Here is a 14,950-nt window from a genome sequence, read left to right as displayed (position 1 = left end):
TTTTACCCTCCAAAATGGAGGAGAACCAGAGACTCCAACATCCACAAACCCCATTTGGCTGTAAGAGGGTTTGACTGTACTGTGAAAAAAGACTTCTCTGCAAATTGTAATGAAGTCCTCTTCTTGATCTTTACAATTTAAATGCTGTGGATGAGAGACTGAGAAATCCCATTTTGTGGGTTGGTTTGTTTGTTTGCGTCTTTGTGCCTAGAAAAATTTCTGATTGGGCAGTTCAGGGTTCAGTCTACTAACAAAAAGAATTGTCTTGTCTGGAGGATGCATAAGAGTTAAAGGGGGTCTGTTCTCCTCTTGATGTAATCACATAGCTCTCATTGGAGCTACGTCTTGTGTATGTGAAGGGGAAAATAGATCTGTCTCACTTGAACTGCAGCTCCTTTATCTCCCAAATAAAAGTACAAGGATTCAACAGTGGGAGAGTTAAGAGGAATGTCCAATCTCTGGGATAAGAGTTAGGCCTTGTCTACACTATGGGGGGAGATGGATCTAAATTACGCAACTTCAGCTACATGAATAATGTAGCTGAAGTCTACATAGCTTAGATTTACTTACTGCGGGGTCCACACTATGCTATGTCGACGGAAGACACTCTCCCATCGACTCCCTTGTGCTTCATTCCGGTGGAGTATAGGAGTCGACGGGGGAGCCATCTGTGGTCAATGTAGTGGGTCTTCACTAGACGCACTAAATTGACCGCTGATTTATCAGTCGCCACATGTCTATTCACCCCGTAAGTGTAGACAAGCCCTTAGTATCAGTTTCTTTCGGCCCTTTGATCAGCATGGATCACAAAATTCCCGTTGCCTACTCCATTCTTTCAGTTATAGCTGTGAGGAGAAACCCTCAGTGCAATTAATCTATACAATTATCCTTTTTCTTTTTATTTGAAGGTGAGCAAAGGGCATCTTTCAACAGGGATGTTAAATTACATCCTAAGAAGTACAAGCAGAAATCCTCCATTTTCTTGGGGTAGTTGATTACAGTTGCTGTTTATTTTAGTTACAGGATTTTTCCACTGCATGAATGCAGAAAACACTAGCCTTCCTCCACTCTTAAATTTAAATTTATCAGATTTTCATCGATCCTCTGTTAGCTTTTTTTCCCCTTCAGGGAATCTACTCAGTCTGTGTGGCTTAAAAACCAGTGATTACTGCAATGCTTACAGAAAATAAGCCCCACTATTATTGTACATTGCACTGAGAATAAATGAATGTGTTGGCAACTGACCTGAGGCAAGATATTAATGTAGCTACTTGTGTTCCTGCTCAGTACTGGTGAGTAAAGAAAGATATTTTCGCGGTGTGGGGTTGGAGGAGAAGCTGAGAAGAGTGTTGTTTTTCACTAAGGTAGGAACTAGAAATGAGATGAAATTAGGCAAAGGAAAATGGATGCTGACTACTAGCAACAGTTTTCTTAGATAACAGCAGTCGTTTCCCGAGGATAGAAGAAACAAACTCATTGCATGGGTCATTTCCAACTGGACAGAGGGCTAACAAACCGTACTGCAGGGAAGAATTCTGCAGTAGTAACAAGAGACTAGATGATCCAATAGGTCTCTTTTCTCTCTATTTTCTACAACCTGATGGTGATCCTGAAGCTTTTTTGACCTTGGTATCAAGCAAGAAAAAAAAGGGGGGGGGGTGGTCCTTACCACCTGGTGTGATCCTTGAAGTGGTATCAAAGGGGATAATTGTTAAAGCTTAGCCCTGGCAGGATTGTTTAAATATATATAGTATTGGGCAGAGGGTGGGGAGCATATTTCCTCAGTCTTGGGTTGGTTTGCTGAAGAGAAGGTGGGATGTCAGACATCTGAAACCAATTCTGTGTAGCCCCATCTAGTTGCAGAAAGAAACCATTGTTTTAAGCAAACTAAAGGAAATTATTGTATGTTCTCATAAGCAGATTGCTTCGTTTCATAAGACTTAAATGTAGGTGAAAAATATTGATATGATTTTTCTTAGCCCAAAACATTAGGGCTGCTATAACTATTATTTTAGAATACTGTGCAAGAATGTCCTTACTGTTTACAAAAGAGCTTGGGGAAAAAGGACCAGATTAATTATCAGCATTTAAATCTTTCTATTTTGTAGTATGTAGGAGCTAACTGCAATGAATGTGTACATATTCCACGTGAGTATCCTGATTCTTTACAGAAGACTGCATTAAACAAATGTTGCATATTTTTTCAATAAAGCCTTTTTCATCTTTTCACTATATGCCGTGCATACACTCGGATATGTTTAAAACAAAAACCACAACCCTAACCACATTTCTAGGAAGAAATGCTGACTTCCCTGAGCTCTAACTTGAAGTGGTTTGGGCATAAGAGATAAGTATCACTTTATTATATACAAGCTTGCTGATTTTTGGATGAGCCAAAAGTCTGGCAAAGCACTGTGTGAGAGCAGATATGTTACAGAATCACTTGTGTGCGGTGGGGCCAGATGGAAAAGATGGGGCCAGATTTTTCCTCATGATCTCACACATGAATGACAGTGGGAATCCTGCATGCATTTGAGGAAAAAACTTTGCCTCCAGCTTGGGACCAATAAAGACCCAAAATTGTAATCAAGATTCAAAGAGATTCTCCCTTAATTTTGTGTGGCTACTTCAGTATCTTCACTTGGATGCGGTTTTTTTGTTTGTTTGTTGCACTTTTTTTTCCCCAGGCATCTCTGAATTTCTCCATTCTGTTTATTTGTGTTCAGTGAGACTGAAATCTTTTCCTGTTGGGGACAGAACTCAGAGATCCATTGGCAAAATAATTCGCTCTTTCAGCACTGTTTTCTTTTGAATGTTCTCACACTGAATTAAGAGTGGAGTTGCATAATAGTCAACAGGATACAGAGCTGAACCCAGTTCTGCTGTTTTAGCCTTCTTTATTAATCCCAGCATGCCCAGAGGTCCCTGTCAGGATCGGGATCCCATGGTGAGTAAGGATGGTCCTGGTTGTTAGTGCTAGCCTGGGACTCTGGAGACATGGAGTTCAATTCCCTGCTTTGCCAGAGACTTCCTGTGTGACCTTGTGCAACTCACGCAGTCCCTCTGTGCCGAAGTTCGCCATCTGTATAGTGGGAGCTATAGCATTTCCTTACCTCACTGGGATGGGATGGAGAGAATACATTAGACTGAGACACTCCAATACTACAGTAATGGGAGCCATATAACATAATATTTTGTGAACAGTCAGGACTTCCTTGAGCAGATCTGAAATGCCCCTTGCCATTTCTCTAAGAAGATGAATAGCACTTCTGTGTCCCTCTACCAAGAAATTGTCACTGGTAATTACTTGGGATTGCGGTTCCCAGTCAGTGGAGTACTGATGAACATGGAAAAATGGAGTTAAGTAAATGTAGATAGACAGGGATAAAGTGGACCCCTGGTGTTCAGGGTAGAGTAAAATCAATAGTTTGTCTTTAACACTGCTCATCTGGTCACTTACAGCACATTCGTAAAACTCATTCCCTCCAGTTTGGGCCTTGGTAAATGTTCAGTACAAAAATAATATTGCATCAGAGATAAATATGTAGCCCTGATGGTTCCTTAAGACTAGGACAAAAGCATACGAGCCACTTGATGATAAATTGCACTTACCAGGCATCCATGTGGTAATATTTCTGCCTTAGAAAAGTTGATTTTTATTGATCAGCTAATGGTATGATTCGTTTTTCCAAAGGATGAGCATTGTTTTTCACTTTCCCTTTATTTTATTCAGTCTGTTCATTATGTTGAGCAAATAAAGCTCTTGCTTACCTCAGATTGGTAAGTGATTCTACTTGGTAGTTTATAATTCTGTTTATAATCCAGCTACCACTTTGCCTTGTGGTTCCTATATGTAAATGCATGTCTCCAAGATGCTTTAATATGTTCTTCAGCACGAGTTTTAGCAATTTACTAAATTTATTTCCATCAAAATCTGTCTTTAACCTCTCCATCCTCTTGCTTTGTTTAATTTTTAATAGGGAAAATTGGATATACAGTCTCATCTGATATACATCTGCCTGTTCTCTCTATGCCGAAATAAAACTGACTTCTTCTAAACAATGAGTGAACAAGGTCATTCTTTAAATGAGATGGGTTTTCACTTACCACACTTGGAAGGGCCTGAGCAGCCAATGAGAGTAGGATATGTGGGCTGCCAGATTCTTAGCATCTTCTTGATTGGCAGCATAACTTCCCAGCTCCCACTAAGGTTCCAGAACTTTTCCTGACTGAACTTCTTGTCTTTACTTATTAAAGAGTTAATAGCAGACAAACTGGCAGAAGCAGGAAAAACCCAGCTTTTTCTGAAAGCTCCTCTTGTGGTGATGCCCAGGTACACAGGCTCTACAAGGTCTCCCTTTATTTTATCAGCCTGTCTTCCCCATTTGATTAAGCAGCTGAGTGGCATATTGGTGTGGCTGGGGGGTCTTTGACCAGGTTAGCCACACCAGCCCATTATCTAGGGCCTGGTCTACACTACAAACTTAGGTCAATGGAAGCCGCCTTATGTCTCCCTAATAATGTATGCCTCTACACTACCAGGTCTCTTCTGCTGACCTAACTCACCTGTAATGTCGACTTAATGACTCCCCCTCCGCAAGAGGTGGTGTGCTTACACAATCCTGTGTCAACACTGCCTCTTTGTCTACCCATCAACATTGATGTAAGTCGACTGAATTGGCCTCCAGGAGGTGTCCTACAATGCTCCTTTGTGACCGCTCTGGAGATGGTTTTCAACTCCACTGCACAGCAGCCAGGTACACAGGAAACCGCCCCTTCCCTTTTAAAGCTCCACAAACTTTTGAATTCCAATTTCCTGTTGGATCAGCGTGGAGAGCTCACCAGCCCAGCTGATCATGGGGATTCAAATGCACTCCAGCCTGGAGTACACAGGAGGTGGTGGATCTTATTGGTCTGAGGGGAGAAGAGTCTGTGCAGGCACCGCTCTGATCCAGCCGAGAGAGACATCTACGAGAAGATCACGTGGGACGTGGAGGAGCAGGGCTATAGCAGGGACACGCAGCATTGCCGCGTAAAAATCAAAAAACTTCAGCAGATGTACCAGAAGATTAACAGTCATTCTGGTTCTGCACCACACACATGCTGCTTCTACAATGAGCTGGATGCAATTCTTGATGGTGACCACATCACTAACCCCGAATGTAGCGTGGATATCTCCCAGGAGTCTGAGTCCTGGGCCACCTCAGGCAACAACGAGGAGGATATTCTGGACAAGCAAGAGGAGGAGGAGAATGGGAGACAGGTGAGTGGTGGATCCATTCTCCCAGAGAACCAAGAGGTATTTTTAACCCCAGAGCCCAGCTGGTCGCAGGACAGCATGGTGGCCAAGTGTGATGCCAGGGAAGGCACCTTTTGGTGAGTATGCAATTCCAATCAAACTGACGGGGTTACATTCTCTTATATTTTATGTTTAATCGGAAGAAAAAGTGAGGTTCAGTGGGTATCTGCTTCCCAGTGGCCACTCCTGCTACACAGACTGTGCGCCCTGGAAAAGACTGTTTCTGAGCACAGGGTACGGCTTCATGAGCAGGGGGTACGCTAGATCTCCCAGGATCACTGTTAGCGTTTCAACAACATCAACGCTTATTTTGTGATCTGGAAAGAGTCGCTGCTTGCAGCTTTCTGAACAAACCTATGTTCCTAAAGATGCATGTGTCATGCACCGTTCTGGCCATCCCATGTTCTGTCCATCAAACTGTGATCCACCAGCACTTGCAACGCCATTGAAAAATATCCTTTATGGTTTATGTACTCTTTTTGGCTAGGTGGTCGGCTGCCAAGATAAGGATATGCAGACTTCTATCACCCCACTGCGGCTCGGGAACTCCATTGTGACAAAACCATCCACTATGTCCTGCACATTGCCCATCCACTATGTCCTGCACGTTGCCCAGAATTCCTGCCCTTCTTAGTACAATTCAATTAATGGCCCTGCACACTTGGATCACAACAGCTCCCACAGTGGATTTACCTACTCCACATTGATTCCCCACTGACCAGTAACAGTCTGTCATTGCAAGCTTCCACAGAGCCATCGCCACTCACTTCTCCACTGTCAGAGCAGGTCTCATTTTAGTGTTGCTGCACTTCAGAGCTGGGGAAAGCTCTGCACAAAGTTCCTGGAATGTGGCCTTTCGCATTCAGCCGTTTTGCAGCCACTGCTAGTCATCGCATAGCTGTGTAATGATGTGATCCCACCAGTCAGTGCTTGTTTCCCGGGACCAGAAACTGCACTCCACCATGTTCAACTGCTGCACGCTTGCCAGCAGCAACCAGGAATTGTTCTATGGCTTGCAGCAGGGCTGCTTGAATGACATCGCTGTATTCCATGCGGCAGCTCCTGTCTCGGCTCTGGAAATACTGCAGGGTAAGGCGAGGTGTTCAAAATTCTCACAAGATTGTACAGCTGAGTGGGGTCCATGGCTAAGCGAAGCTTTCGAAAAAAGACTTGAGAAAGTATAGGCTGTTTGCCATTCATATCAGGGGAGGGAGGGAGGGAGGAAACTGCATCATAGAAGGCCAAAGCCATGTTCCCATTTTCCCCGTAACAATGTTTTGGTCCCAGGAGGCATTACAAGCCCTTCCTAAAACCCTCTGCGGCTAGTTGCACTGTGGGATAGCTACCCCGGTGCACTGCTAGTGAGAACGCACTCCACCAGCACAATGAGCACAGTGTGGACATGCACAACTGACTTAATTACTGTGGTGGCTGGATGTCAACTTAACTTTGTAGAGTAGACATGCCCTAGGATTCCTTCGAGGCTGTTTCCTTTGGAGCAACAGGGCTTGGTGTTTTTAGGTAATCCTTAAAATCCAACAGTAGCAGTGGGGGGCGGGGGGGTGGGGGCTGATAAAGGTTTAGTTTTGCCAGTCAAACTTCACACTCCTAGCCCAAAAGAAGAACAACTGTGAAGAGCCTAAATTGTTCAATGTTCCCTTCTTCACCTAGCTCTGCAAAAACTAGCCGCTGTGGAAACTTGGACTGATTGGGGCTCATCCTGTTAAACAGTGCCACCTTCTGGACTGAGCTATAATGTCTTCTGATCAGCTGCTGTTTGTCTTCCAATTTCTTTGACATAGGGTACTGTAGAAATCCAAATACTTGACTTTCCACTACTGCAGTCTTTGGCTCGTCTGTCCTCAGATCTTTTTAAAGCCTGCCTTATGTAGCCTATCAGATTAAAAGATAGCCTTGTTGAGGAAGAGGAACGTGCTATTTTTTTACCTGTAAATGTTATCTGACGCCCTCTCTTTAGGAATTAGGTCTGTGAATCTGCATAGGGGGATATAAAATATTGATACTGCCCTACTCTAGAAATACTTCTTGGGTTTGGACACGTTTATACTAGTAATCTGAGAAATTCTCATTTTATACATAGTATAGAAAACTGGCATTTCAGAAGCAGGCAAATAATTGTAGATGGTACTTTGAGTTTCCTTCAAGTAATTATAATGAAGGTTCTGCACTATAAAATCTTTTCCGGTTCAGTGGTACGTGCTACAAAAATGTGTGGTCACTACAAAGTTACTGGATGTGTCCTCCACCTGCTTTTGAGAATAACAGCACCAAATGTGATATGGTACCATTATTATTGGCAGGGCCCTGGTGCTAGAAGGCAGCCTACTTTGTTTACAGTTGTTGTTTACAGGTTTTTTAGTTAGTCTTAAATTTTTACACGGAACAAGTTTTCCCCCGATGCAGAATTCAGGACAGGGACGGTGTCAACTTGAAAAATCACCTGACCATTATTACATGTCACAGCATTCCTATCACAGAGTTAAGTGTTCAAGTTTGCTTCCCTGGTTGGTAGAGCTCAAAACGCTGTATAATCAGTTCTGCTGTAGTGTTGATGGTGCGTGCCCATCTTCAGAGTCTGCAAGGGGTGGTTATCATCTAAACAGGAACATGTGTGTCTTGAGCGGGTGCAGGGGAGTAAGTGTAAGTGTGGTTAATGGTGTTGCTCTCTGGCCTGTGCAAAAAAACTATTTACATAATTAGGAGCACAAAGCCCCTTAACTATTGACCAGGAGCTCTTAAGAGTCAGGGAAAATATAAGGACTTCATGGGGTTTTTTTCAAGCCAATTAAAGGTAAGTTTGCAGTGTATCTTGGAAGCTAGCATCAAAGCTCTAGCCTGATTGTAGGAAAGGAGTTGAGGTGAGGGAGACCAGCTGTGTTGGCATTACAGACTCAGGCTGAAAGTTACATATCCTGGAAAAATAACATCAGTTCACTAACCATTTATGTTGCCTTCCTGTGTCTGGCTGTTCAGTTTTTGGTTTTTAAAGTATTGAAAGTGCATTGTTTAACAAGTGCTGGTCCTCTCTGTCTAGGTTGGATATTCTGTCACTAGTGTCTCTTGCCACTAGAATTTAAAATGACAATGAATGTATTTGCTTATATGACACGTATAACCTAATGTGCATTATATTTTAAAATAAAGCATCTCACTTGCTTCATTATTACATACCTCAGTCAACCTTGTGGTGAGGAAAAAGGAATGTTTTTAAAGGGAAGAAGAATTGTGTTTAAATGTTGCACTAAGTGAAGTATAATGCCAATTTTATGAAAAATTACATATTTGGTTTTGAATTTCTGCCCTAGACTTAATTGTTGATCACAAATGCATTTCAACTACAAAATATGACAGCTGGCATTTTCCTACACTATGACTAATTTTTACACTAACCTGATTTTGATCCTTTCCAATTATAGCCTATGAATGGAAAGAAAGTAAAAGGGGCATTTAAATATGGAATATGGACCAAAAGACAAGTGCACTTTTTTAGTTTTATGCGCTGTTTTAGGTAGCTTACATTATACTGACTTCTACATGGCTGCAAACTTACTTTAGCTAAAACACTCTGAAAAGTACACGAACATTAAGTTAATCTCTGCAGCCTGCTAGATTAGGAAATGTAGCTACTGCATATGCGTTCTGTTTAAATGCTTGTCCAAACAATGCTTCAATTTATTAAATTACCTGGTATGTGTAACTTCGTCTCCACTGTTAAATCGACGAATGCCCTCTGTTGTTAGTGGTTATCCACTATGCATTTTGGAATCTCTGTTTTGAAACTTTCCCTTCAACCACAACAAAGCTGGCAGGTGTGAAGGATAGTGTTCAATCACTGCAAATTGACTAAAATATATTTAGTTCCCTAAGAACATTGACATGCACATGCCATTAGTCAGACTATTACAGAATGGTGGGGAGGGGGTTGGTATTTTTTTACACTGGTAGTAGGAAATTCCAGTTGCACAGGAATTTGGCTTACTAATAAGATTATTCAGTAATGAGAACTGTGTGTAAGTTCTGCAATTAATGTACCATTAAAATGCTGCTGAATGTGATAGTTTCCCTTTGTCTAGAATTTTCCCTCCACAATTTGCCATCTTTTCAGTAACTATTTAACCATTCAAACAGTGTAATAGATTGTTCATGTAAAACCTAAACCTTTGGGAAATAAATGTCTGTGCAAATCTTCATGTTGTACAGTTTCACTGTAATTTGTATGTGAGAGAGAATCCAATTCCCAAAACATTCTCTTTAGCTCTCATACTGCTTACTGCTTTTTAGATTATTCTTTACCAGGATCCTCTTCAATGCTACAATAACCTTAAAGTTATCTATTGTCAGAGGGCTTTTCCTCAACCCTCCCACTTCCATGGTTCTTGTCACACACACAGCAAGCAGCAAAAGACCAGAAGTCGGAAGTGCAGACAATGCGATGTTTATTTGTGTTAGTTTCCAAGCAAGCATTTTCCGAAGCCCTTCACACCAGTCAGGTTTATCTCGATAAGCCGATAGTCTGTTCCCCAGTGCAAAGAAATTTTTCACTCCACACTTATACCTTTAACCCTTCCAGAGATCCTTTCCAATATATATAAAAGCATTAGAAATATATAATGTTGGTGTTTACCCAGGGGCAGCCATATTGTGACACCGTTCCCAGCTCTGATGCTACCCTGCGTCCCCCATCCCAGCTCTGACACTGCAGAGCATTTACCCTGTGTCTGTATTCCCTGTTCCAGTTCCTTCCTCCCATTAGCAAGCATGATTCCAATTTACTCTTCCACTTCCTGTTTGACCCCAGTTTATATAGTAATATTCTCAGCTATATCTTAACCAATCATTTTACTGAAATTTAACTAACCAATGCTAACATATTGTAACATAATTCTCTAACCAATTGTATCCCACTACCCTGATTAACTTACACCTAGCAAAATTAATTCTACAGCAGACAGAAACAATTAGAGAACCAGGCAGATTAACAATAGAAAAGTGGGGGCCATAAAGATAAGACAATACAGAAATGAGGGTTCCTCAACCACTGATAAGTGATTTCTTGCCAGACAGGATGCTATCAAACTAAGTTTTCTTTAACCATCTTAAGATCTGTTTCTTTATCTGGGGGTGATGGGCACCATCAGGAGAGGATCATCTTCCTAACAGCCTGATACCATCTTATTTCAATGTGACTGGTTTGGGATGTGAGGATGTGACCATACACTTCCCAGCTTATGGCTGGCTGCCCCTGCTGCTTAGCCAAAGGCCTTAGCCTAAGAACAGGGTCTCAGGCTATCCTAGCCGGAGAAGGCCCATACACAGGCAGACTTGTGATTTTGATTCTTTGTTTTATACCTCTATAACTAGCTAAGTGATAAAAATACACCTAAATTCTTAAAGTATAGACCTTTACAGGCGGGCCTGAATATCTAGAGTCTAATGTCTACTACTCTGTATCTTGCTAGAAGCTTGTTATACTACAACCTCAGCTAAGATCATGTTTTTGTTTGACTGTATTTCCACGTATATAGAGAGCAGACTGGAAACACAAGTTTCTTTAAATCAATCGGTGTTTAGGTTCAGTCCTAAATTGGATGCTTTTGAACACAAATGTAAAGGGCTTTAGGGCATACTCCTTTTTTACACTATGTGCACGTCACAAAGCTGGGACACCTTTTTTGTGAAAGTCTCCTTAAAGGTTTAAAATCTAGACATTATTTCTCCTTTTGGCAGTAGCATGGCTGCAAGGTATCAATCTTTGTATAGCCCAGAAAGACAGCTTGCTCATTTTGATATCTCTAGTAATCTATGGCCTTGTCTGCATGGCAGCAAACTGGTCTAGAGGGGGTATTATTTACAGAGGACTCTAATGCAAACTAAATACCTTTTAGGACATGCCAGCAGTGTCTACATTGGGCAGTTAGTGCTCTATAACTACCTCCTTTAAGGCTTTCTAGACTGCATGGCAATCTGAGAACAAACTAGAAACTTTTTTACTCCTTTTCTTTTTTTGAAACTAGAAACTGTATATAAAAACTAATTTAACAGTCTCAATAAGGTATGCTAGAATAATATGTTTTGTAACTTTCAAAGGTTTGTTATAAAATTTCTGCCAAAGACTGTTGTTGCCTATAGTCCATCAAAATACTGCTATTAAAAATTTGCTGCTTTTTTGCAGTGTGGCTGTGTCCATGTTGCCTTAAGCAAGCCAATACGTGTCTGAATTAGGTAAAGTTCATTAGTTCCTCATGGTCACACTTCAATTGTCTGTTTGTTCAGCATATTCCATCAATTCTGAATGTACACAGCTAAAATTAATTTAACCCCTTGTAACCTTTCATTTACCTCCCATGATTAGCTGAGTTTGCACGGATGGCCTTACACTCAACTGACCGGCACTCTGTCTGTACATAACATGATTACTTCTGAACACAGCATCCTATCAGTTCCAAAATTTCAGGAAACAGTCTAGGCAGCCTGTCGCATGTTCCCCTGTGCATCCTCCCCATAGAGCATCAACATGACAAAAGTAATTCCTCTACCTGCTGGATACAGGAGCTGGATACTTAGGAAATGCTTGTACTGCAAAAAAAAAAAAAAAAAACACAAAAACCCCCAGCAATGAGTTTCAGAGCCCAGGTTAGCTAATGCAGGCCCATGCTACACTGAAAATAGTGTAGAGTTTAGCATTCTGAGACCTGGTGACAGTGGGTGGGTCTCAGAGCCCAGGCCCCAACCTGAACCAGAATGGCTACACTTACTTTTAGCCCTGTAGTGCAAGCCTGAGGCAGCTGACCTGGCCTCTGAGGCCCTTTTTTCCCCCCCTTCAACACAGAGGTACCCTTAGCCAGCAAAAGAAAAGAGAGAAGGCTTCATTTTACCTCCCTAACGTTGTGCTGTGGCAGTGGGGGGACAGAGGGCTTGGGGGGAGTGGAAAAACAAGTTCAAGCCTGGTGTGCAGGGAGAGGGGGGATGTACTCAGATGCTGGTATGGGAGGTATACAGAACCCTTGCTAGAGGGATTTCAGTGAGTCCCTGAAGTGGAGGGGGAGTGGAGGGTGGAATGCAAGTAGCCCTATTGCATGCAGTATTCACCCACGAAAGCTTATGCGCCAATACGTCTGTTAGTCTATAAGGTGCCACAGGACTCCGCTGCTTTTACAGATCCAGACTAACACGGCCACCCCTCCGAGGCACGTACTAGTTTCTCCTTTCCTTCTCTTGCATTGTCATTACCATTGCGAAAGGCAAGCTCCCATCCAGATTAGGTTTTCACTTTGGTATGAGGCTCTGTGCTTTCCTAAATCAAAGCTCCAACCCCTGGAGGCTGGAATGGAATAGTATTTCCTCCCTGTTCATTGAGTCAAGCAGCAGGAATTTGGCAACAGCTGCAGAGCTGCCCACACAGAAAAATAGTGATCTGCTTCCTCTTGTTTGCAGAAATTGGTTCACAGAAAATCTCAAGGCCTTAAACCTGACTGTTTACATGACTTGTTTAACACTTGCTGGTTCAGTTAAACTGATCTAGACCTTTGTAGGAGCAGGCCTTATGAAAGGAGACACTCCAAACTGATTGCAGTCTACAGCCCCATAAGCAGACTACTCCCCTATCCCCATACTCTATACAGGACAGAAGGTTTTTACCTATAGAATACAGCATTTAAGAGCACTTGCTACATGGATAGAGGGAAAAGTACCAGTTTAGCCTCCAAAGCAGAAAAGTAGCTTGTATATATAAGATCATTTACAAAATCAGACTGAGAAGAACTATAACAGCCTTCCCAACGAGCAGTCTAGCCCTTCTGGTCTTGGACTAATCACTGTCTAATGCCCAAGCACTCCTGACCTTTATTTTTCACCTCCATACCACTCCTCTAGGGGTATAAAGCAGTGGTTGAGTTACAAGTGCCAGGGGAGAATACTGACACTACCTCCACTGTCTAGGTTTTGCTGAAGTCTAACCAAGCACTAACTAACAGGTTGTAGCCACACAAGTTTATGGGGCAGTCACTAGGAAATAGAACGTTAATTAGTAATGGTGCTAGGCTTCAAACTGCTTCTTACAGGCACATAGGGATAGAGGGAAAGGTACTGGTTTAGCCTCCAAATGCTGAAATACTTCCCTCTGCTGTTTCCTTTACATACTTGAATCAAGGTGCATGTACCCCAACGTACGACAGGACATCTGAGATCATACTCAACTCCTCGATGGCTTATGCTATTTTATGAAAGCCTGCAGTAACAGCATACATTACAACTTGTTAGTTAAAAGGTGAACTGTATATTAACAGTATATTAATTGTAGCAAACTCGTTCTCTTCCCCTCATATTTGTAACAGGTGTAATACAGTCCTGCTAGTATTGTAATTCAAAGCTTCATTTCTGTTCAATTGGGTGGTGATAAGTGCCTACAGAAGATGTGATCAAGTGGGTTTAAATTTCTGGGAAAGCTCTTCCAAAGCTTCTATTAGCTTCTCTTCCTCCTCTGGTGAAGAATATGTTCTGGCCAGGAGCAAGTGAGTAGAAACAGGTTGCCGGTCTGGGGAGGAGAGAAAGAAAAGAAAAGAGAAAAGAAAGCAGTTAATCTTTCGTCTCTCCCAGCACAAAGTGACTCTCTCTCTCTCTCTTAAACCAGAAACACCAATGCATTTTACCTGCGCACAGAATGATCTTGAGGCCAAAACATTTCCGCAACATTTAAATTCTGTACTTTAAAAAAATATTACTTCATTTATCAAAACAGAATGCACTTCTACTAATTTAATTTTGAATTAGGTACCCAAAAGGTCTGTTCTTGTGAGACTGATTTTATAGATAAGATAAGGACTTGCTTTTTGTAGCCAGACATGAGAAAAAGGCAGGCCCTGTTTACAGAGGAATTAGCCCTGATTTTAGTCATTAGTGTAACTGTATCAGTGCAGTGATTTGCACTGGTGGAGTTTAGCACAGTTTCAAGCAGCAAAACAAACTCTGGCTTTCCTTGTTTTCAGGATGGGGTTTGCATTTGTGTAGCTATTCCACAGGGTAGAATTGGGTTATTTTATCCTTAAAATACAGAGCTTAGCATTAGCACTATGGAATTAGCTTGCTAAGCACTCAGCCTTTTGTCAAGAGAATAAACTGGTTCTCAAATCACAATGCTTGGCCAAACTTGCCCAATAAGACATTCCTTCCTGGTTGCATGAACCTGAGCCTCCTGGTTCAGTCTACCACACAGCTACACCAGTAGAGCACCATGACACAAGAGATAGTACTAACTTTCCATTCCAGATTAACTGTAATTACATACCACCCACAAAGAAGCTCTAGGTCTTTGCCTTAACGCAAGGACCGTGATCACAGATCTTCATAATGACTTTCTATTTTTTTAAAAAGCAACCTCCGATCACTACGGTGCATTGGAGGAGTATTTCTCCTTCAGCAGTATTGCTAGAATGTTTAGTGAAGTCCAACTTCTGAAGTGGCCAGTTGAGCAGTAGAAAGCTAGTTTATCTTCACCATAGCTACAGCAGCCGTGCTGTAAGCAGGAAGCTGTGAAGAGCTACAGGGTTGTGTACTAGTCTGTTTTGTCATCCATCCTTACACAAGAATTCAGTTTCAAACACTGTGCTGAGCTCTAGTGGAAGATTTCTATGA

At 42.0% G+C, this 14,950-nt stretch overlaps 2 protein-coding genes across 7 annotated transcripts in view; one reads left to right on the top strand and one right to left on the bottom strand.

The window, feature by feature from the left end:
• Nucleotides 1-14,950, top strand: part of WDFY2 (WD repeat and FYVE domain containing 2) — a 148,585-nt gene that overhangs the window by 114,993 nt on the left and 18,642 nt on the right. Inside the window, exon 14 of one of the 2 annotated variants that reach the window (XM_073343043.1) lies at nt 3,981-9,508. The exons of the other annotated variant lie outside the window; for it this stretch is intronic. The gene's annotated coding sequence lies outside the window, so the exon portion shown is untranslated. Of the gene's footprint in view, nt 1-3,980; nt 9,509-14,950 lie in introns of those variants that run through there. 2 annotated transcript variants of the gene reach the window in all.
• DHRS12 (dehydrogenase/reductase 12) overlaps nt 11,343-14,950 on the bottom strand; it is a 41,216-nt gene continuing 37,608 nt past the window's right edge. For all 5 annotated transcript variants that reach the window (XM_073343141.1, XM_073343132.1, XM_073343105.1 and 2 more), the window contains one exon: nt 11,343-13,853. In XM_073343141.1, the coding sequence (XP_073199242.1) occupies nt 13,738-13,853 (116 nt within the window). In that variant the 3' untranslated portion in view covers nt 11,343-13,737. The remainder of the gene's footprint in view (nt 13,854-14,950) is intronic.

Source organism: Lepidochelys kempii, chromosome 1 (genome assembly GCF_965140265.1).
Source record: "Lepidochelys kempii isolate rLepKem1 chromosome 1, rLepKem1.hap2, whole genome shotgun sequence".
NCBI classification, from domain to species: Eukaryota; Metazoa; Chordata; order Testudines; family Cheloniidae; genus Lepidochelys; species Lepidochelys kempii.
The sequence above is the reverse complement of the archived record's forward strand: the minus strand, read 5'-3'. Positions and strand labels throughout refer to the sequence as shown.